A 24,303-nucleotide genomic window follows, 5' to 3' on the forward strand; every position below is an offset into this window, starting at 1 on the left:
GGAAGCAGTTAAAGGTGCAGAAAAGCCTGTCAGCACTGCGGTAGCAGAGCAATCAGGACGCAAGCATATGACTAAAACAAAACATACAGTTAGCCATACAGCAGAGCAATCAGGAAGGGTTGCTGCTGAGGGAGCCACAGAATATAAGAAAAATGCTTCCTTACAAAGCAGAAGGGCGCTGTATCTAGGACAGCAATCACAGCAGTTGAGTACAGTAAATGCTGAATTTCCCTCACAGCAGGAGGAGATTCCAGATCCTTCAGCCCTTTTTTACTCAGATTCTGAGGAAAATGATGAGGAATTTACAGGTTTTAATATTCATCACCCTGAGGTTCCACAGAGCACTGGGGCTTTAGAGCCTGTAAGTGATATTGTGGCTAATGGACACAGTCATAAACAGCAGCACAGAGTTTTGTGTGAGAGAACTAATGATAACCAGCATCAATTCAACTCCACACAGATGGCCTCTCTTGCCACCTTGTGTTCAGATCAGGAACTTCAACAGGTGAAGTATTTTCATTTAGGAGCTGCAGAATTAAATTATATTAGAAAGGCTCTCATGGGTGATATATCAGCAGAACTAGCTGCTTTTCACCAATCTTTTCAAGTGGTTCCTGTACAGGCACAACAGCGCAGTCATGCACCAGGACAAAGTCACTGGCAACACAATATACGACAGTGCAGTGATCAGATGAATCAGGCAAGTTTCCCTGAAGTTGAGCAACATGATCTCCACACTGAACTTGCAAATGGATCACCAGATCCACATGATGTGGCCAGGGGTAGAGCACAGGGCTTATTAGCTGACAGACCAGACAGATCAAAATTTGCTAGGCAACAGTTTATGCACGATGATTCAGTGCTTGATTTCGAAGACAATCAGATGAATGGAGTGATACTTCACAACCAGAAGAGCACCACTCCAATAGGTTGTTTCATAGCACTTACTATATGCCTCTGCTATGCAAGACTATGGCGGCTTTAGATTTGAATGATGTTGTTACAGAACAGGCACCTTCTACCTCCAGAGGAGCATCTGTCCTTCCGGAAACAAAGTCTACCGATAAGGTCATTAAGGTACCATCACTGGTCAGACAAATAGTGAAATCTGAATGGGACTCACCAGTTCAGTCTACCAAGTCAATGACGTATGCTAAGAAACTATACTTATTGGAGCCAGAGTTTATGGAGCAGCTGAAAACTCTCCAATTTCTGCCTTAGTTTCTAGAAACTTCCTTTTAAGAGAAGGGGATGCTCAACTGAAAGATCTTACAGAACGAAAGTTAGATATGGCACTTAAAAAGGTCCATGAAGCGTCAGCCTTGTCGGTACGTGCATCTATAGCAGCATCTGTGTTTTCAAGGGCTGCATTATTGTGGTTAGATGAAGTTTTGGAAAATACAGATCAAGACCAAGACAGACTTAGGAAAACAATTTTGAAGGTATCAAGGACACAGGCTTTCATTGCAGATGCAACAATGGATGCTACTCAATTCGCAGCTAGAGCCATGGCTGCTGAAGTTGTAGCTAGGCGTATTTTGTGGCTTCGTCATTGGGAGATGGACATTTCTTCTCGCATGGTGTTGGCGACAGAACCATATGCAGGCAAGAAGCATGAAGCTGCTGGGTGAGGTCATCAGGAGTTATGGAGTGCGTTTCCAGCAATATGCTGATGATACGCAGCTCTATTTCTCCTTTTCATCTTCAGGTGAGGCTGTTGCTGTACTGAACCGCTGCCTGGCCACGATAATGGACTGGATGAGAGCAAACAAACTGAAGCTCAATTCTGACAAGACTGAGATGCTGCTAGTTGGGGGGCCCTCTGCTCAGATGGTTGATGTCAGACCTGTCCTAGATGGGGTTACACTCCCCCTAAAGGAACAGGTCCGTAGTTTGGGGATCTTATTAGATCCGCTTCTGTCACTTGAGGCCCAGGTAGCCTCGGTGGCACGAAATGCGTTCTACCAGCTTCGGCTGGTAGCCCAACTACGACCCTATCTGGACAGGGAGAACCTAGCCTCAGTTATTCACGCTCTGGTAACCTCTAGGTTGGATTACTGTAATGCTCTCTACGTAGGGTTACCTTTGAAGACGGTTCGGAAACTTCAGCTGGTGCAGAATGCTGCGGCCAGAGTTCTTACTGGGACGAAGAAATTCGACCACATAACACCTATTCTGGCCCAACTGCACTGGCTTCCAGTATGTTTCCGGGCCAGATTCAAAGTGTTGGTCCTTACCTATAAAGCCCTTAACGGCACTGGACCGCAATATCTGATGGAACGCCTCTCCCGCTATGTTCCTACCCGTTCACTCCGCTCGACGTCTAAGGCCCTTCTCCGGGTCCCAACCCATACAGAGGCCCGGAGAACAGTAACAAGATCTAGGGCCTTTTCGGTGGTGGCCCCCGAAATATGGAATGCCCTCCCAGATGAGATACGCCTGGCGCCTTCTCTGTCATCTTTTCGGCGCCAGGTAAAAACCCACCTCTTCACCCAGGCATTTTAAAGTATTTAAGCTTTTAATCTTATTTTTTTTAGTTTTCTTTCACTTTGTTTATATAATGTTTATATTGTCTGTGCAATACACACTTGCTGTATTTTAAATATTGTGGTTTTATCATGTTGTACACCGCCCTGGGAGCTGCTAGCTATAGGGCGGTTTAGAAATGCAACTAAATAAATAATAATAAGAAATTATTTGGTGAAAATGTGCTCAGTGAAGTACTAGTTGAAACAAGAGACAAGAAGAAGGCAATGCCAGTAACAAGTAAAAGACGAGATGACAGGCGACCTTTTTGCCGTTTTCAGCCATACCAGTCCTTTCGTCCATCTAGGTTTGGAGGAAGGGGGCGAGATTTCCGTGTTAACAGACAAGTTTGGAGTTGTCCAAGATTCCAGTTGCGCAACCAACAACAATCAGCAGCGCGAAATACATTCTCAGCTACCCACAGAGGTGGAAGGCAGCAAAGACAATTCTGACTTATTGCAGATACCAGTGGGAGGCCGCCTGCTGAAATTTGCACACATTTGGCAGATGAAAACATCAGACCGCTGGGTAAAGAATGCTCTACAGTATGGGTATCAGATAGAGTTTCAGGCTACGCCTCCAAACAGATTTCTCCCGTCACCTGTTTCGGCACATTCCGAGAAGCGCAGGCTACTACAACAGGCAATACAACATCTGTTGCAGATAGCAGCCATAGAACCGGTTCAGCAGCACCAGAAATTTCAAGGGGTTTATTCTGTTCTCTTTCTTATGCCCAAAAAAGGAAACAATTGGAGAGCGGTGCTCGATCTAAAATTTCTAAACAGATTTGTCAGATACCGGAAATTTCGCATGGAAACATTGGTGTCCATAAAAGAAGCTATTCAGCCTCAAGACTTCCTAGCTTCTATAGATCTAACCGAAGCATATTTACATGTGCCAATCCATCCGCAGCACCGCAAGTTCCTCTGCTTCGTTTACAACAATCAACACTATCAGTACAGGGCAATGCCCTTTGGCTTGGCGTCAGCGCCGAGGGTCTTCACAAAAATTATGGTGGCCCTTGTCGCGCATCTCCGTCAACATGGGTTGAATCTTTACCCATATTTAGACGGCATTCTGATTCATTCACACACAGCACAGTCAGCTTATCAGGACATTCACACCATACTAGCAGTTCTCCACAATCACGGATTCTTAGTCAACATACCCAAGAGTCATTTGTTCCCTCAACAACGTTTACAGCATTTGGGAGCAATGATAGATACGGAACTGGAGACAATTTATCTTTCGGAAGACAGAGTACAAAAGATAAAGTTGGCTGTTCAACCATTGTTAGCGAAGCCTGCAGAGGACTTAATGGTCTTAGCACAGGTTTTAGGCATGCTTGTTTCCTCTATCCAAGTTATGCCATGGGCCAGATTTCATGTTCGTCCTCTACAATGGACACTGTTACCATACCAGCGGCAGATAGCACATTCCATGCATCTCCAGGTTCCTCTGACGTTACGATTGAGAACCGCTCTTCATTGGTGGACAAAGGATTGCAATCTACGCAGAGGACTTTCCTTAAAGGACCCACCACGGGAGACTGTCACATCAGATGCGAGTCTCCAGGGGTGGGGAGCTCACTGCAGAGGTCAAATCCTGCAGGGATCTTGGTCCCCTCACGAATCAAACCAAAGCATCAACTTACTAGAACTTCGGGCAGCACGGTTGCCACTGCAACATTTTGTGCCTTTATTCTATCTCAAACGTGCTGCTGAGAACAGACAACAACTGTGTGAAAGCGTTCATAAATCGTCAAGGAGGGACGAAGTCACTGGTTCTTCATCAGGAGGCATCTCTACTAATTTCCTGGGCAGAGCACACACTCCAATCATTGACAGCGGAATATATAAAGGGAGTAGAGAATGTACAAGTGGACTGGTTAAGCAGACAGCAGATGTTGCCGGGAGAGTGGCAGTTGTACAAAGATGTGTTCAAACAGATACACAGCAGGTTCGGAAGGATGGATGTGGACCTTTTCGCTTCAGATGTCAATCATCAACTGAAGAGGTATTATACTCGCTATCCATCTCTCAGAGCAGAGGGTGTAGATGCCCTAAATTCTCCTTGGCCGAAGGTAACACTGTATCTTTTCCCTCCTTTTCCATTGCTATCTTGGGTAATGAAAAAGGTAAGGATGGAGAGGGCCAATGTTGTTCTACTAGCACCAGATTGGCCAAGGAGGCCATGGTTCTCAGAGCTAGTCAACCTATCTGTTGAGCCCCCATGGCGTCTGCCTCTTCGACCAGATTTGCTGCTACAAGGACCGCTTCGCCACCCCGATCTCCAATGGTTGAGCTTAACCGCAGGGAAATTGAGCGGGTCAAACTGCTGAGGGCTGGATTACCAACAGAAGTGGTAACCACAATATTGGCATCTAGAAGACAGTCCACAATAAGAAGCTACCAGTATACCTGGGCGGCCTTTTTGAAATGGTGTAATAGGAATCATGTTACACCTAGGAAGTCGGGAATTACAGAGGTGTTATCCTTTTTAAATGCTGGTTTGAAGTATGGGTTGAGACCCAATACTTTGAGACGACAAGCATCTGCGTTGTCAACAGTCCTGTCTAAGTCTTCTTATGCATCACTGGGAGCTCATCCCTATATGAAACAATTTCTAAGAGGGGCTTCACTATTGTCAGCACCTGTTCATCATCGTTTTCCAACATGGAATCTTCACAAGGTCTTGGCAGCTCTTCAAAAACCGCCATTAGAACCATTGAAAACGTCTACGTTACGAATACTTTCCTTCAAAGTATTATTTCTCATAGCAATAACATCAGCTAGACGAGTATCTGAACTTGGAGCTCTCTCGGTGGCAAAACATCTATGTATCTTCCATACTGACAGAGTCATTTTGAGAACAGATTCTACTTTCGTTCCAAAAGTTAATTCAGCCTTTCACTGTCAGCAGGAAATAGTATTGCCAACATTTTGTCCTTCGCCAAAGCATCCTCTAGAGCATGCTTGGCATTCATTGGATGTGAGGAGAGCACTTAAAGTATATATAAATAGGACTAGGCCAATAAGGCAAACTGATTCTTTGTTTGTTTCTTACCACCCAACTACTCTCGGTAAAACGGTGTCCTCCTCTACTTTGGCGAGATGGATTAAGGGCTGCATTGCCTTAGCATACAGTTCTCTAAACATACCATTACCTTCAGGCATCATTGCTCATTCCACTAGAGCAGCAGCTGCCACTGCAGCTTATTCAACAAATGCATCTCTTCAAGAAATATGTAGGGCGGCCACTTGGGCAAACCCTAATACTTTTACTAAACATTATAAAATAGATAATTATGCTTCAGCTGAAGCAGCCTTTGGGAGGCGAGTTATTCAGCAGGTCCTGAGTGATCATTGAACATTTATGTACCCACCCAATCAATACGTCAGCTCTGGAACATCCCACTTGGGGGTGTCCTGGTGCCCACTGGAGAAGGAACCGTTTTACTCACCAGAAAGGTGTTTCTCAGTGGGCGCCAGGACACCGCCAAGGCCCACCCTGGGATACAAACGACAGGAAACATTATAATAAAAAGGGTGGACACTGAAGAGTCAATGATCACTCCTATACCATGTATCATTCAGTGGAGTTGGCAGTCGCTCTGAGTAGAGACTGTATAGTTATTTTTACAACTTAAGTGTAAAATCTATGTTTTCATAATTACAGTTAATGTTGTCACAGTTTTTTCGATATGTATAAGTTTATATTTTAAGCTTGGCCAGACGGCGAACTAGCACTCCGTGGGAGGGGCCACATTAACGGTCGGTTTGGAGTGTTAACTCTTTCCTGCCTCAAGCACTAGCAAGGAACACAATACTCACTTGGCGGTGTCCTGGCGCCCACTGAGAAACACCTTTCTGGTGAGTAAAACGGTTCCGTCTGATTCAACCAAAAGGTTTATCAAATAGCATACTGAATGAAAATTATAAATTAGGATCTTTCTGTATAAATTCATGGATAACACATTTATAATTCATAATAAGTTATCTTTCTGAATACAATCAGGTAAATTGAATTTAGATCATTAACTGGACCAGCATTTTTAACTGGGCAGCATTTCTATCCACTGACTAATAAAACATATTTAAACATAAGTAGCCAAAATGCAAATCAACAATTGCGTAGTGTGCAGCTCTTCTCTTCAACTCTTTTAAATATCAGTTTTCTATAAGCCACTATTGTGGTGAATTTTCTAGACATATTTTCTGTCATATTTTAGAAAATGTAAAAATAAGTATAACTTTTCACAGGCATTATTTATGCATCATTTAAAAAAATGGCTTGTTACTTTCTTTAGAAAGCAACACAAATCAGCAACAACCCATTCTTAGATGACTCTTCTGGGTCTGAAGAAGAAGACAGTTCCCGATCCAGTTCACGGACATCTGAATCAGATACTCGAAGCAGAAGTGGTCCAGGTAGTCCACGGGCTATGAAACGAGGTAGGCAGTCTAAAAGTCCTGAGTTCAATCCAAGGCATAAGAATGTAATCATTTTTAATCATTACAAGTGTTTTGAAGAATTGGCAGTCTGTTTAATCTTGTATTAGGGTGGAGGGAAGGTTAGAATATTTCTCATTTTTTAATAGAATAAATGGATTGAGCACATATCTGGACTTGTTAAATTTCACAAAATAAAGCAAACTGACAAATTGAGCCTTTTCTTTAAAACAATATTTTACAATATGAATTTCAAAGACATTTCTTACAATATCTGTTTTCTGCTAATTGTCTTGTCATGTCATGTTCAGTAGCCTTCCTTCACAGCAACGAAGTACATGCAGATATGGTCTCTGTTACAGGGAAAAGCATATCTTTTTAGAACCTTGAGCATTGAAAAACAAGACACAGGCAGAAATTAAAATTTTGAGTGATTAAATCATCTGAAAGTCCATGGTGTTCTTCCAGTAATTACTGTACAGAAAAAGTAATCGCTGTACAGCAAAAAAAAAATTGTGATGGTCTATATTTCAGATAACTGAAAATTCTGCAAGTCTGACAATGTATCATGCACAGAACTGATTTAGCTAAAGCTATTATGCAAAGAAAAAATGTGATTAGATCTGACTGTGGAATATTGTACAATTCCTATACAAGAAAACTTGGAAAGTAGAACACTTTGCAAATGTCCATGAAGGTCTTGTTTGTAAACAGAGTAGGCTCTTGTCAGACAAAAATGAGGATATAATTTGTCAGTACTAATGGTTTTTAGAAGGAGATAATTTTCTTGATTTTGAGAACCAAGACAGAATAAACAGAAGTTGATGAGCATGTCCTAGTGAACAAAAACACACTTTTCAGGGTTAGGAAAAGAATTGCATGGGATCGAGTTGAAAGGCATAGGGCAGTGTATTACAGAAAATAAACCAGTCCTTATAGTGGTTAGAGTGTTGGACTATGACCTGGGAGACCAGGGTTCGGATCCCTATATAGCCATGAAGCTCACTGAGTGACCTTGGGCCAGTCACTGCCTCTCAGCCTCGGAGGAAGGCAATGGTAAACCACCTCGAAATACTGCTTACCAAGAAAACCCTATTCATAGGGTTGCCATAAGTCAGGATTGACTTGAAGGCAATCCATTAAAGGCAAACTGGATCAAGCCACACCCACTTCAGATGTAACTGGGACACTGCCCTGGCCTTTTATACTTTAGATATATGCTTTCAGGGCCCATTCTATTGCTGTGATTGTAATTTGTTTGAATTCTTTTTAATATTGAATTTTAAACTGCTATAACCAGCCCAGTCACTTGCTGGTGAAGGGTTGGTTATAACTATAACTAAAAAAAACCCTGCAAATTGTTTCGGTGTGCCTGAGTGACAAGCTCCTTCCCCTTCTCTCATACATCTAGCTGCAGAAGACACTTTTGATTTCTTAATCCTCAGTGAATGCTCGAACAAGTCATGGTTTGCTGACTGGCCCCATTAAGTCTATGATGTGACACTGAAGAGGAAAGCATAAACATGTTCCTCATCAGTTACATCACTAATTACCTAGTCTGCTCTAATTACCTTACCTGTCCTGAGGCAAGTATGTCCAGTGTGAGTTAAATCTGTCCCATGAGGCATCCTATGGAAATCTACTGAGGCAATTCCACAGTAAATGAAAGAGTTGTGTCTCTGCTTATTCACACAGAAAAATTGATGTAAAAATACAGTGTGTTTATGTAAAAGAAAAACAAGAGCTAGGATGCAGTAATCCAGCGAAGCATTCTTCAGTACAACTGCTACAGTGCCTGTTTTCTGGAGAGATGGGAACTGAAGAGGAGGTTTCTTTCCCGTTTCTGGAACATCTCTAACCTTTCTAAAGAGAAAACTGTTAAGAGTAATAGCATGATATTCATACTACTCACATTTGACACTTATTAAACTCTAATTTCTTCCATGCTAACCACAATTGCTTGTTGGTGGTTCAATGCCTGAGAAGGAAGAAATAGGTTATTGTGTATTATTTGCTCTACATTCAGGTGTCTCTCTATCTTCAGTGACCTCAGAAGGTGACTATGCCATTCCTCCTGATGCCTACTCAACTGATACAGATTACTTGGAACCAGAACAGAAATTGCTTAAAACCTGCTCTTCATCTAGTGATAATGGAAAAAATGTGAGTAATATACAGCCTTATTTATTCCAGTGCTCTTAATAGCATAGAAAAACTTTAGGTCCTTAGCCTGTATCTGCATCAGCGATGTTCACAATTTTTAGTACTTCCTTTGTACTTTCCCATATTTTCTCTGTGAAATGCTTTGCATAATTTTTTTTATACATGCTTTTCTTGTGTGTAATGGGTTGCTTAGACATTTCAAGAGTTTTGAAAGGTAAGGGGACAGGAGGGATCCAAATAAAATTAAACGTGGCACTACACTGATAATTTATGCTTATTTAAAATTTGCTGCACTTTCCAGATTTTTTCCAAACGTATGTGAGACAGGAATAGATCAGTAGGATTACAAATTAGGTGGGAGATTTATACAAGGTCAGAGAAAACAACAACAATGGAAACAAAATGCAAATTAGATAGGAGGATCTGGAGATATATGGGCATGATGTAGTAGTAATGGGGGATTTCAATTACCCCATTGGGAGACAAATTCTGCCAAAAATTGCCCCTCCAAGAAATTCCTGATGTGTTAGAGGTGACAATCGCAAACAATTCCAAAGAGGAAGAAAAACGGAAGACATCGGAAAAAGCCAATGTGGCTACACGGAAGACTGGTGGAGGAGGTAAAAATAAAAAAGAGCATATAAAGAATGGAAGGAAGGACGCATCACCAAGGAAGATTACCGATGAGCGGCTCGGGCTTGCAGGAATAGCGTAAGGAAAGCTAAAACCCAGAATGAGCTGAGGCTGGCGAGGGAAGCGAGGAACAACAAAAAGGGTTTTTTCAGATATGTTCAAAGCAAGAGAAAGACCAAGGAAATGGTGGGACTGCTGCTCAATGAGCATGGCAAAATGTTGACAGATAACAAGGAAAAGGCAGAACTGCTCAACGCCTATTTTGCCTCCGTTTTCTCCCAAAAAGGGAACAGTGTGCAACCTTGCATCGGTAGCAATCTCAGTAAGAGGTCGGGATTGCAGTTCAAGATTGATAAGGAGATAGTCAGGAAATACCTAGTTAACCTAAATGAGTTCAAATCTCCAGGACCTGATGAACTGCATCCCAGAGTATTGAAGGAACTTGCTGATGTACTCTCAGAACCTCTTGCCATCATCTTTGAGAAATCCTGGAGAACGGGAGAGGTGCCGGAGGATTGGAGACGGGCAAACGTCGTCCTGCTCTTTTAAAAGGGTAAAAAAGAATATCCGGGGAATTACAGGCCGGTCAGTCTGACTTCAATACCGGGAAAGATATTAGAACAGATAATAAAAGAGTCCATTGGCAACTATCTAGATGACAATGCTGTGATTAGTAGGAGCCAGCATGGGTTTGTCAGGAAAAAATCCTGTCAAAATAATCTCATCTCTTTTTGATCGGGTCACTAGCTTAGTAGATGGTGGAAATGCTGTAGATGTCATCTATCTAGATTTCAGCAAAGCATTTGACAAAGTCCCCCACGACCTTTTGATTAGCAAACTGGTCAAATGCGGACTAGATGGAAATACTGTCAGGTGGATTCACAACTGGTTGGAAAACCGTACTCAAAGAGTGGTCGTCGGTGGCTCTGCTTCGGACTGGAAGGTTTCGAGTGGAATGCCACAGGGTTCTGTCCTGGGGCCGATACTCTTCAACATTTTTATCAATTACTTAGATGATGGTGTGGAGGGAAGCCTTATGAAGTTTGCGGATGATACGAAACTGGGAGGGATAGCTAACACAATGGAAGACAGGAATAAAATCCAAAGGGACCTGGATAGACTAGAAAATTGGGCTGAAATTAATAAAATGAAATTCAATAAAGACAAATGCAAGGTTCTGCATTTAGGGCACAAAAACAAAATGCACGGGTACAGGATGGGAAATACCCAGCTTAGCAGTAGTGCGTGTGAGAAGGACCTTGGAATTGTAGTGGATCACAAGTTGAACATGACCCAGCAGTGTGATGCTGCGGCAAAAAAGGCAAACACGGTTTTCAGCTGCATAAACAGAGCTATAGTTTCCAGGTCGAGGGAAGTAATAGTCCCGCTATATTCTACATTAGTCAGGCCTCATCTGGAATACTGCGTTCAGTTCTGGGCACCTCATTTTAAGAAAGTTATAGAGAAGTTAGAGCAGGTTCAGAAGAGGGCGACGAGGATGATAGCCGGTATGGAGAACAAGTCTTATGAGGAAAGGTTGAAGGAACTTGGCATGTTCAGTCTGGTGAAGAGAAGGCTGAGGGGTGACATGATTGCATTACCTGAAGGGCTGTCACATAGAGGAGGGTACAGATTTGTTCTCTGCTGCCCCAGAGGGTAGGACTAGGTCTAATGGTTTTAAGTTGCAGGAGCGTAGATTCAGATTGGACATTAGAAGGAACTTCTTGACAGTAAGGGCGGTTCGGCAATGGAACCAACTGCCTAGGGAGGTGGTGGGATCCCCTTCGCTGGATGTCTTCAAGCGGAGGCTGGACAGCTATCTGTGGGAGATGCTCTAGCTGTGGATTTCCTGCTGTGAGCAGGGGGTTGGACTCGATAGCCTACAAGGCCCCTTCCAACTCTATGGTTCTATGATTCTATGAACTCTGGGGGAAAGTGACCGCGTTATACTTGGCTTCTTGATTTTAAAGGAAGCAAAAGCTGAGAGTAGCCTTATGAATACCCTGGACTTCAGGAAAGCCAATTTTAAAAAAACTCAGAACAATGGTAAGTAAAGTTCCATGGCAAACAACCCTAATGAGAAAAGGAGTCCAAGATGGGTGGGAGTTTCTAAAAAAAGGAAATTCTAAAGGCACAATTGCAACTAATTCCAACAAGAAAAAAAGGTGGAAGACAGCAGAAGAAGCCAATGTGGTTTCACAAAAAACTTAGAGATGACCTACAAAAAGGGGGGGAGGACACATAAATGAAGTGGAAGGAAAGCCAGGCCATAAAGGAAGAGTACGGACATGAAGCACGGAATTGCAGGGATGGTGTCAGGAAGGCTAAAGCTGAGAATGAACTGAGGTTAGCGAGAGATGCTAAAAGCAACAAAAAAGCTTTCTTCGGGAACGTCCATAGTAAAAGACAGAGAAAAGAAAAAGTGCTCAGTGAGGATGGAAAAATGATAACAGATGACAAAGAAAAGGCAGAAGTGTTCTATTCTTACTTTGTCTCCGTCTTCTCCCAAAAGAGGGTCTGTGACGCTAATGGCAAAAATGAAGTTGAAGGGGCAGGACTGCAGCTTGAAATTGATAGACAAATGGTAAAGGAATACCTATTCACTTTGAACAAGTTCAAATCTGCAAGGCCTGATGAATTGCATCCTGAGTATTGAAGGAACTGGCTGAAGAACTCTCAAAACCACTGTCTATTCTCTTTGCAAAATCATGGAGGATGCCTCTAGCAATAAAGATGGATCCAGGAGCACCCCCAGACTACAGACCTGCTCTTTCAAAGGGAGTACAACCCCATCCAAGGCAGGCAGCTGACCAATTACCCAAAGTCAGGAACCACCAACCCACAGTGTCTCTGTCTTGCTAGGATTTAGAGTCAGTTTATTAGCCCACTGCCAAGTCCAGGCAGTGGTCCAGTGCTTGCATGGCCTCTCCCGATTCAGATGAAACAGAGCTGGGTATCATCAGCATACTGCTGACATCTCACCCCAGATCTCCTGATGACTGCTTCCAAGGGCTTCATATAGATGTTAAACAGCATGGGGGACAAGATAGTATTCTGCGGCACCCTACAGCACAACTGCCAGGAGGCCAAAAGACAATTGCCCAATGCTATTCTCTGAAAACGACCCTGGAGTTAGGATCGGAGCCAGTGTAAAACAGTGCCTCCAATATCCATCTCACCAAGTCAACCCAGGATACCATGGTGAATGGTATCAAAAGCCGCCAAGAGATCAAGTAAGAATAACGGTTGAACTCCCCCTGTCCTTCTCCCGATAAAGGTCATCCATCAGGGCAACCATTCAGTCCCATAACCAGGCCTGAACCCAGACTGGAATGGGTCAAGATAATCTGTTTCATCCAAGAATACTTGCAATTGCTGTGCCACAACCCTCTCAATCACCTTCCATAAGAACTGGGTATTTGTGACTGGGCGATAGTTGTTGCAAACCAATGAGTCCAGGGTTATCCCCCATCTTATAACTGTGAATTTGGTTTCTTTTTCCTAGATATAAAACTTTGCACTTATCCCTGTTAAATTAGTAGTCCCCTGATAAATCACTATTTAAATGTAGTCCCCAATGAGCTATGCAGTGCAATATCTGCTACAACATCTTGGGAATGGTTTCAGTTGATGTGGCCTGATGACATGGACAAGGTGCTTGCGACAATGTGGCCAGCAACATGTCCTCTCAACCCTTGTTTGACCGAGCAGATCCAGGGTGTGGTCAATGCATCATTGCGGAAGGGAGTGGCTGGAACCACTCCTGAAAAAGTCCACCTTGGACATCACCAAACGGTCAATATAGGAATCAAATTGATTAAATGTTTGGCAAGAGAAGATGAAGTTCCATACCTTCTGCAAAAACAAGACCAGGAGCAGACTGCGGTACAGATCATGAACTGGTAATATAAAAAATCAGAGTAAAGCTAAATAACAACAAAGTGATCATAATACCAAAATGCAATTTAAATAACATCCCAGAATAATATAAAGATCAAATAAAGAACAGATTTGAGGCTTTAAACTTAGTTGACAGAGACCCAGAAGAACTATGGAGTGAAGTCAGAGACATTATCAGGAAAGAATGCAAAAAGACAATACCTCTAATTAAAAAGAGAAAGACCTCAATGGATGACTGATCAAATTCTTAAAATGGTTAAAGAGAGAAGGAAAGCAAAAGCAAAAGGAGACATAAACATGGTTAGAACCCTAAATGCAACAATACAGCGACTACATGGTCTGACTACAGTAGGGAGAAAGATAACTATTATAATAATTATTGTATAGAAATAGAAGAGGACAACAAAAGGGCAGAACAAGAGCCCTATTGCAAAAGATTAGAGAACTGAAAGGGAAATTTAAACCAAGGACAGGAATGCTGAATAATCAACAGGGGAACACACTGACTGACCGAGAAGAAATAAAAGGAAGATGGAAGCAATACACTGAAGAACTCTATAAAAGAGATGCCAGGATGACAGATTCATTCACGGAGGAATCTTATGATGAAGAACCAGAAATTTTAGAATGTGAGCTGAAAGCTGCTCTTAAAATACTTGGAAGAAACAAATCACCAGGAACAGATGGCATACCAATAGAGTTGCTACAAGCTACTGAGACTGAATCTGTCCAAACTTTGACAAAAAATTGTCAAGAAATATGGAAAACTAAACAATGGCCCACAGACTGGAAGCGTTCAATATACATCCCAATTCCAAGAAAGGGGATCCCAGGGAATGCAGTAATTATCGAACTATTGCCTTAATATCCCATGCAAGTAAAATAATGCTCGAGATTCTACAACAAAGGCTCTTGCCATATATGGAGCGAGAAATGCCAGACCAAGCTGGATTTAGAAAGGGAAGAGGCACCAGAGATCATATTGCAAACATACGTTGGATAGCGGATCGGACCAAGGAATTTCAGAAGGAAATCACCCTGTGTTTATAGATTACAGCAAAGTCTTTGACTGTGTAGATCATGAAAAACTATGGAATGCTTTAAAAGAAATGGGGGTGCCACAGCATCTGATTGTCCTGATGCGCAACCTATACTCTGCACAAGAGGCTACTGTAAGGACAGAATATGGAGAAACCAATTGATTCCCAATCAGAAAGGGTGTGAGAGAAGGGTGTATTTTATAACCCTACTTGTTTAATCTATATGCAGAACATATATGGAAAGCAGGATTGGACCAAGATGAAGGAGATGTGAAAATTGAAACGAGAAATATCAATAATTTAAGATATGCAGACAATACCATACTCTTAGCAGAAACCAGCAATGATTTGAAATGAGTGCAGATGAAATTTAAAGAAGAAAGCAGAAAAGCAGGACTACAGTTGAATGTCAAAAAGACTAAAGTAATGACAACAGAAGATTTATGTAACTTTAGTTGACAACAAGGACATTGAACTTGTCAAGGATTATCAGTACCTTGGCACAGCCAAAATGGAGACAACAGTCAAGAAATCAGAAGGCTAGAACTGGGGAGGGCAGCTATGAGAGAACTAGAAAAGGTCCTCAAATGCAAAGATGTATCACTGAACATCAAAGTCAGGATCATTCAGACCATGGTGTTCCTGATCTCTGTGTATGGATGCAAAAGTTGGACAGTGAAAAAAGGGGATAAAAGAAAAATAAGCTCATTTGAAATGTGGTGTTGGAGGAGAGCTTTGTGCATACCACGGACTGCGAAAAAGGCAAATAATTGGGTGTTAGAACAATTTATACCAGAACTATCACTAGAACCTAAAATGATGAAACTGAGGTTATCATACTTTGGACACATAACGAGAAGACATGATTCACTAGAAAATACAATAATGCTGGCAAAACCAGAAGGGAGTAGAAAATGAGGAAGGCCAAACAAGAGATAGATTGATGCCATAAAGGAAGCCACAGACCTGAGCTTACAGGATCTGAACAGAGGATGGTTTATAACAGATGCTATTGGAGGTTGCTGATTCATAGGGTCGCCATAAGTTGTAATCAACTTGAAGGCATATAACAACAGTTGGCTAAAATATAGAGTCAGATGTACTGTATATGCAGGTACAGCCATCCACAAACCTGACCCAGTCATGACAAGGCTGTGGGTGTGAAGTTGTTCATATTGCCTAAGATGGAGGGAACAACTTTCTCACACAAACATACCTTGTAGTCCAGTGAATGTAAATCAAGCCCAACTGTATAATTAAACACACCCTTGCAAATGCCCTATGGCCTTCTAACATCTCTTCTAGTTTTTGCATTATCTGAAACATTAACCAGAGTGGTACCTTTTCACTTTCCACTGCAGAGCTACAAGCGAGCTATATGTGAGTTATATATGTTTAATTCAAATTCTGCCCCCCCAGCAAAAAAATAAGCTCTTACAAGTTAGTTCTTAGCAAGATGAAAAGAAGCTGATTGATCAGGAGGAGTACAGGAGGAGCAGTGAAAAAGCAGAAAGGAGATGCAGCTGTGTTTATGCTAGCAGGCTATACAGTAGGGCCCCACTCATACCGTGGGTTACGTTCCAGACCCCCACCTAAACGCGAAACCCACCAAAAAGTGGAACTCCGTCAATAAAATGGTGCCCAACGCCTGAAAAATGCCGTAAAAGCGGAACAAGCACCATATGAGTGGGGCCTTACTCTAATTGAAAGCCGCCATGTTAGCGGAACACCGAAAAATGAGCCGCCGAAAAGCGGAGCCCTACTGTATTACTGAGATGATGACAGGCTCCGTTCCGTGACAATGGAGCTTTTCCATGGATTTGGCTTATTAATTCACACCTCCTGATCAGTATGATTTGTGGATCAATCTAGCTTTACACTTCTGTATTGCAGTTAGCTGTATAACTAAGGAAATAAAATAAATAATTACTTTGTAACATATTAAAAATCCATTTTAAATTATAGGAGCCATTGGAAAAATCTGGATATTTGTTAAAAATGGGTGGTAAAGTAAAGACTTGGAAACGACGGTGGTTTGTACTGAAAGGAGGTGAATTACTGTACTACAAATCTCCGGTAAGCAAATGCTGTATGGTATTATGAGTTTGGCTAACTTGATTGTTGCAAATGAGCCTGTCATTGGACAAAAATCGGTTGGTTGGGACCTTACCCAAAGTATAACAATGTCCTTTGATGACTGCAAATCTCTCTTCCTTTAAAAGATGGCACGCTTCAGCTAGGGAAAAGACAGAGGAACAGGATGTATCAAGTTTTATTTTGGACACACATCAACACAGAGAGAAACAAGAGTGCTTAGGGGGTCTAGAAGTAGCCTATAGATAGAGTTATAAATATCCAAGCAACTGAATTAAGGTATCTAATGCAGGATTAGCAATTTTGCTGTAATTTTAGACGTCTGCTAGCTCCCAACAAGCTCTGATAGAATATTTCTAAATAAAACACTTCTTGTGATGCCTGTCTTGTGTGCTGTCTCATCCAAAGGGAGCCAGTCCTTATATAGTTGTCCCTGGACTTCTTGCCCTTTGAAGAAGTAGGGAGCAGATCATTATTGTACTTTTCTAACTATTTTTGATGTATATATATTCTGTGTGTATTTTTTTTCTCCTTACCTTAAAGAGAACCAGTGTGGGGTAGTGGTTAGAATGCTGGACTAGGACTATGGAGACCAAGTTTCAAATCTCCACTAAACCAAGACTTCTCAGTAACTGACCTTAGAACAACCTTTCCCAACTAGTGGGCCACCAGATGTTGTTGGACCACAATTCCCATCTTTCCTGACCATTGGTAATGCTGGCTGAGGCTGATGGGAGTTGTGGTCCAACAACATCTGGTGGCCCACTAGTTGGGAAAGGCTGTCTTAGAATGTTTCTGGCTGTGCTGGGATTAAAATACCTTGGTTACTTATGCACAAGCCATTCACTCAAGCAGCCCCTTCTTCTTTTACGGCATGCCTTAATGAAATGCAGTGAACCATAGTTCTTCCCTGAGTGGAAGATGTCCTTAGACAGGATGTAAGGTTTCCCTGGTGCTCAAAGGAAGGAGTGCTGTTGCCTCAAAGGAAGTTGTATATTGTCTCTCTTTCTCTCTCTCTGCATCTGAAGTGTCAGTTCATTCCTGCTGTTGCTTGGAGCAGATGTGCAATGCCTTTGGAGCAGTGCAATACCCAGTCTTACTCAGGCTTGTTGTGATTGTTACTTGGCTATTCGCTGGGTTATTTGTTTTCTTGTGGTTCAGATTCCCACACAGTCATGAAGCTCATTGGGTGACCTTGGGCCAGTCACTGCCTCTCAGCCTCAGAGGAAGGCCGTGGTAAACCACCTCTGAATACCACTTACCATGAAAACCCTATTCATAGTGTCGCCATAACTCAGAATTGACTTGAAGGCAGTCCATTTCATTTTTCAAATATATTTGTTTCTTATGGTGTCAATTTTTCTTTCCCTCGGAGGTTAACTGTCTATGTCACCATCATATGCCTCTGCTGTTTTATGTGATCTTATTTCCCTCAGTGTCACTACTCCCCTCAGCATGAGACTATTTCATTCTCTTCCTGGATTTTTTTCAGTTCTTGTCCAGTTCTTCTTGTCGGTTCTTGTTCCCATCTAAAGATTTTTTTTAAAACCCACCATTTTGTCGTTATCTCCCTCCTCTGCTTTTCTTCTTTGTTTCCCCTTGTGCTGTGAGTAAGCCTGCTGTAGAAGTGATGGGAAGGACACAGAAGTCTATTTGCTTCTGATAGCCCTGGAGTTCATTAGGAGCCTAGCTATAGCAGCAGCCAGCATGGGGATGATTTCTGCTGATAGAAGAAATGTCAGGCCCTGTCATATTGGCAGTAGCCAGATTTTGGGAGTCCTTCCAGGTCAGCAGCAGCTGCAGTTCAGGAGAGGAGAAGCCCTGATCTGTGCTGGAAGGCCCTACTTGTGAGAAGATTTCTACGGAGGTGGCAGTGACTTTGGGGCACCTCAAAAATTGCAGACATCTGGAGGTTGCAGCAGGCTTCCTGCTCTTTACTAAGAGATCAAAGGGCTGACGAAATGTTTGAGGAGAAGGAAGTAACCTTACAAATGCTTAGAGAGCAGTTTGGTGTTTCAGGAACATCTTCTGTTGTGGTATTCTGAGGAATTTCAAGACACACACTCCTGACCCACAGCCTCAAATGATCAGAGAAATGGCCAAGGGCTCATTCCTTTTGAATGTTGATGTGCTTAAATTAAATTTGCACTCCTGTCAGACCTATCTAGAGAGTTGGCACAGAATAGCTCCAATCCAGGAGCATGGCCTACTCAGAATGTGGCTGCTTCTTGTAATAATACAACCTTGCCTTCGCTTTGTAAGGCTATGGCAGCACTGAATTTTAGTGCCCCATCCACATATAGAGGTGTGTCTGTTCTTCTTCATCCAACATCTTAAGAGTAGTTTCAAATCAGAGTGGAACATTCCATTGCAGAAAAAGCATTTAGTGGCATATTCTAATCATTCTTGAGTTTTAGACCAAACTTTTATGGAACAACTGAAGCTGCTAGTTATAGATGGCCCTGTGGCTGCACTGGTATTCAGCTGTCTGCATCCCAAGGATAGGGATGCCCAATTTTGAGACACCCACACAATGCTAATTGGATCTAGGGCTAAAGCATGTTCATGAGACGACTGTCCATTAGAGCGCCGTGTGCTATTTTCACTAGAGCTTCTTTGTTGTGACTAGAGGATCTTCTAGATGATATCCAACAAGATGCTGACAGACTATGCAAAACACTTCTGAAAATTTCCAGGGCAACAGCACTCATAGCTGATGCTACCATGAACACAACTCAATTCTTAGCCCAAGAGTGATAATGAGAAGTGCCCTGTGGCTGCACTATTGGGAGACGGGCCCAACTTCGTGGCTTAATCTGTCTTCTGAGCTGTTTGTTGTAGGCAAACATTTTGATGAAGAGGCATTGAATGATGATTTGGTTGGGTCCTGGGATAAGAAGATGATGGCTTTGGGAAACAAAGAGGAAAGACAGTCCTTTCAATGTTTCTTTCATCCCTAGCAGCCCTTTCATCCCAATAGATCAACAGCAAGAGGGAGACATATTCAGTGTTTCCGACCTTTCTTGAATAGGCCAGGCCTAAACTCCAAGCATAGGGGGCAGCAGCAGCATTTGGTACATTTTGGCAGCCCAGGGGAGGAAAGTGAAAATTCTGACACCATAACATCACCAGTGAGAGTCTTCTCCAATTCTTAGGCAGAAGGCAGTCCATCACAATAGACCAGTGGATCCTCAGCACAATTAGCTAGGGCCTTCATTTGGAACTGCAGTGTGTCAATCATCCCATCATTTTCTTCCCTCCCCAGTGTCAACCAACTGGACAAGGAGGGACTGTGCAGATAGGGATTCAACATCTCGTGGACATAGCAGACCATCACACTGAGGCTGTTAGAAGTCTTATTTGGCATCTATTCAGACTTCATTGTGGTGCTGAAGGACAGCAAGACTTGTCCTGTTGTAATGGGCCAGCCCAGATAATGGCTTAAAATATGCATATAATGTGCTGAAATCATTTACATAAGATTATAATGGCTTAGCTAGTAGCTTAGTATTGCATAAGTAGCATAGAGGAAAAATGTTTTCTTTTGAAAATGGGTTTTTTCAACCCTCCCTTCTGAACAAAGCAATGTTTTCTTACAAAAGTGGAGTACAGTGTAAGATAAGATGTGTGGGCAGACAGCCAATGTGTTATGTTAACTGTCAACATGAAGTAAGAGGAAGCTTATTATATGGTGTGGCTGATACTTGCAGACAGAGCAAAGCAGACTTTCCAGGGAGTTGAAAATAAAAGACTCACTGGGAGCATCTGGCTAACGACCTGATGGAGAGCCTGATGAGGTTGCATAAAGATATGCAGCAAAGAGGCACAGTAAAGAGCTGCATGACCAGGCAGTAGCAAGATAAGGCCACAGGAACACACCTTTCCTTAGATAAAAATGTGTATAAAAAGCCAGGTTGTATCGCACTCAGGATCCCTCAGCTCTGCTGGAGTGGGGTCAAAGAATGCAGGAGAATCATGCATCTATTTCATCTTTGACATCTGAAGGGTGATGTATTATGACATGTATTTCCAGGTACTTTGTAACTTTGGCTCTGTAATATGACTTAGAGTTTAACTCAGTCCTTCATCTATTGTAACTTGTTTTAACTAAGATGTGTCTTCAGAGTCTTTTACTTTGATGTTAAATGGATATCCAGCAACTTATTTCATGCTGATATATATTTCTATTTTTCTGTTTGTGCAGTAATTGCTAAGGTCACCTAGAATGCATTTTATTAGTTGTAGTCTGCAAGATATGAATAAATAGCATATATTATAAAGACTGTTCTGCTGTCTGAAGTCTGACTCCCAGCTAGAAAATTTCTGGTACCTCTCAAGACTCAAGAATTCTTGAGTGGGGTCTCCTCTATTCTCCACCTACACTAGATGATTGCTGTTGATAACCTGTGAGCTTAAGTGAACTAATGTTCAACATACAAGGACTTTATGTAGACACGGAGGAAGGGAGAAAGCAATAACACTCAACCCTGTGCATTCAGTGGCAAGGGGGCTGGCCTTGCAAATATCAATGTGGTACTGGAATTGAAACATTTAACTCGGTTCATAGTGTCTTGGAAACTCCACATGGAGACCCTGGCATCCATTACGGAGGCCTTGCAGCAAATACACCGTCTAGCCTCCATCAACTTAATTGAGGCATATTTACATGCTCCCATCCACTGGGATTATCGTTGCTATCCCCAATTCTCTCATGCAGACAAACATTACCAGTACAGGGCAATGCCCTCAGAGTAACATCTCCCCCATGGTCTTCACAAGAATAGTGGTGAACTTGGTGGCCTCTCTCTGCAAGGAATACATATTTATCCATACCTGGATGACTTGTTGAACCAGTCTCCATTGCTGATTCAGGCTCAGGAGGATGTCCAGATAAACCTTGCCTACATATATGGTCATGGTTTCTTAGAAAATATTCCCCAAAGCCATTTATCCCCAGTGAGGTGCTTCCAGTATCTGGGAACACTGATCAGCACTTTACAGGGGACCATGCCCTAGCTCCAGCTTGTGTAATGAAAATTTAGGAGGCAGTAAGATCTATTGGCAAGACATAAGGGGATGTAATGAAGTGGCTCAATCATGCTGGGCATGATTATCTTGGTGATTCAGGTCACACCTTGGGCTCACTATCGTTCTCCCTTACAGTGGGCACTTCTACCCCACCAAGTCTCCATCATGTCCAGGTGCTACATTCAAATTGCACTGTCCCTTCAGGTCAGGACAACTCTCCATTGGTGGCTACAGAAGTGTCACTTACAAAAGTGAGTTCTGCTGGTGGATCTGCTGAAAACAGTTGTAACATTGTGTGTAAGTATGTCCAGATGGAGTGCTCACTGCAGCAAAAAAAAATGGTACAGAGTACTTGGTCCCCCAAAGAGGCCCACCAGTTGATCATCTGCTTGGAACTACACGCAGTGCAGCTTGTCATTTAACACTATACCACTCTAATGGATCTTCACCACTTCCTACTAAGAACAGACAATCCAACTGTGAAGGCACACATAAATCACTGGGGGAGGGAAAGGCAGTCCTTAGTTCTTCAAAAGGAGGCATTGCTGCTGCTGACTGGGGAGAAGCAAGAAGCAGTTTAGGAGCAAAACATCTCAGAAGGGAGGAAAAGGCACAAGTGGATTGGTTCAGTCATCAACAACTACTATTGGGAGAGTGGAAGCTGGTAGAGGATCTGTTTCAACAACCACAGGATTATTTTGGTTGGATGAAGGTGAAACTCTTTGCATCTTGGCAGAATCACCAGATCAGGTGTTTCTTCTGCTTCTTCATGCTGTCCCGTCCAGAGCCGAAAGAATGAGGCGGGTGCGTGTGTGCGAGTAAATCTCGTTTTATTAGAGTAATAGATACATCAAAAGCATTGCGCTTCATAGGAAAACCTACACTAACTCACTAAAGTCCCTAACTATACTTTAGACATGCTCTGCAACGTGTGAAGGAAGTTGACGCAACGACCCCCCACTGCCGACGGCTGGCTTATAAAGGAAATGTCTTTGAACGTAATCTCTGACTCCTTCGTAATTCCTGTCTCTGCCCTGTCCGTTTCTCACGGGAACGGGGGGAGAGGGGGCGCGCCTCCAACTGCTCATCGGAAGACAATTGCTCTCGAGCAACAGGCTCAAGGTCAGCGGGTGGCGCCACACTGGATTCCTCATGGGAACTGCTTGGGAAAGGAGGAGCTGGTTCTAACTCTGAAGCTTCCTCCCACTGATCCTGTGCATCGACTGGGGGCCGCGCGCTCTGCTCCTCTGCAAGAACGTTACTCATGGGAACTGGCTGAAAAGCAGGCTGTTCCCCTCCTCTATCCTGCTCAGACACAACAATCTCCAACTCTGCTCCTTCTGACTGCGGAGGTGCTTGAAACTCATGCCTCCCCCTTTCCTGTTCCTTCTGAGTTGACTGTCTCACAACACATGCCGACAGTGGAGCGATGGATACTCTGCATTCCCCATGGCCGCTGAGTCAACTGTACACTTTCCCACCCATGCTGCTGCTTTCCCAGACGATTTAGGAAGAGAAAGCCATGGTGGTGCTGATTGCCCCTTTATGGCTGTAAAGTCCATGTTTCTCCAAGATAGGTCAGCTAGCAGTGACTCCTTTATGGCATCTTCCAGTGCATCCTGCCATGTTTATTGCAGGGTCCTCTTCTGCATCACAACCCGGTGTGTTTGAACATATCTGCCTGGAAACTGAATGGAAACATCTGCTGAAGGTGAAACCAGCTGAAGTAGTGAAAACTATTCTCTCCACCTGACACCCATCCACCATTAGAGTTTACCAATCTACATGGTCCATCTTCTTACAATGGTGTGCGGATAATCATGTTCAGCCCACAGAGATCCAAGGTCAAAGAACTGCCATCCTTCTTGCAGATCAGTCTGCAGTCTACAGCAAGCTTTGGCTCTGTCTTCAGTTCTATCTAATCATCCAGACACACTGTGTATCCATTCCTGAAGAGATTCCTCCATTGAGTGCCTTTACTAATCAGCCAGTGCAACATTGCTTGCTTATTTGAAATCTACATACAGTGCTAGCTATCTTGCAAACACTACCATTTGAACCTTTAAAGTCAATCTCCTTGCACCTGCTGTCTCTTGAATTTCATTCCTGCTGGTCATCAAATCACCTCAGTGAGACAAGTGTCGGAATTGAATACCTTGTCCATGGCCAAAAACATGTGCATATTTTATCAGGACGTGGTGGTTCTATGGACTGATCCATCTTTTATCCCAATTCATTCTATCCTTCCAACTTTCTGTCCCTTTCCTTTCCACCCTATCAAAATTTATTTCCTTCCATCTCAGTATGTTGAAAAAAAAGATTTCCAGCAGCAGTCTTGCCACTTGGCTTAAGGCCTGCATACCTCTAGCTTATACATTCATATGCTTGCAGGCACCAACAAAAATCACAGCTCATTCTATTTGGGTGGCAGTTACTTCTGCAGCATTTTCACTGAATGCTCCTCTTCA

At 42.8% G+C, this 24,303-nt stretch overlaps 1 protein-coding gene across 10 annotated transcripts in view; it reads left to right on the top strand.

The window, feature by feature from the left end:
* Positions 1 to 24,303, top strand: part of PLEKHH2 (pleckstrin homology, MyTH4 and FERM domain containing H2) — a 167,218-nt gene that overhangs the window by 96,047 nt on the left and 46,868 nt on the right. For 9 of the 10 annotated variants that reach the window (XM_061625395.1, XM_061625389.1, XM_061625386.1 and 6 more), the window contains 3 exons: positions 6,836 to 6,980; positions 9,004 to 9,140; positions 16,679 to 16,789. In XM_061625395.1, coding sequence (XP_061481379.1) covers positions 6,836 to 6,980; positions 9,004 to 9,140; positions 16,679 to 16,789 — 393 coding nt within the window. The remainder of the gene's footprint in view (positions 1 to 6,835; positions 6,981 to 9,003; positions 9,141 to 16,678; positions 16,790 to 24,303) is intronic. The other variant, XM_061625387.1, reaches the window with a different exon arrangement.

Source organism: Rhineura floridana, chromosome 4 (assembly GCF_030035675.1).
Source record: "Rhineura floridana isolate rRhiFlo1 chromosome 4, rRhiFlo1.hap2, whole genome shotgun sequence".
Taxonomy (NCBI): domain Eukaryota; kingdom Metazoa; phylum Chordata; class Lepidosauria; order Squamata; family Rhineuridae; genus Rhineura; species Rhineura floridana.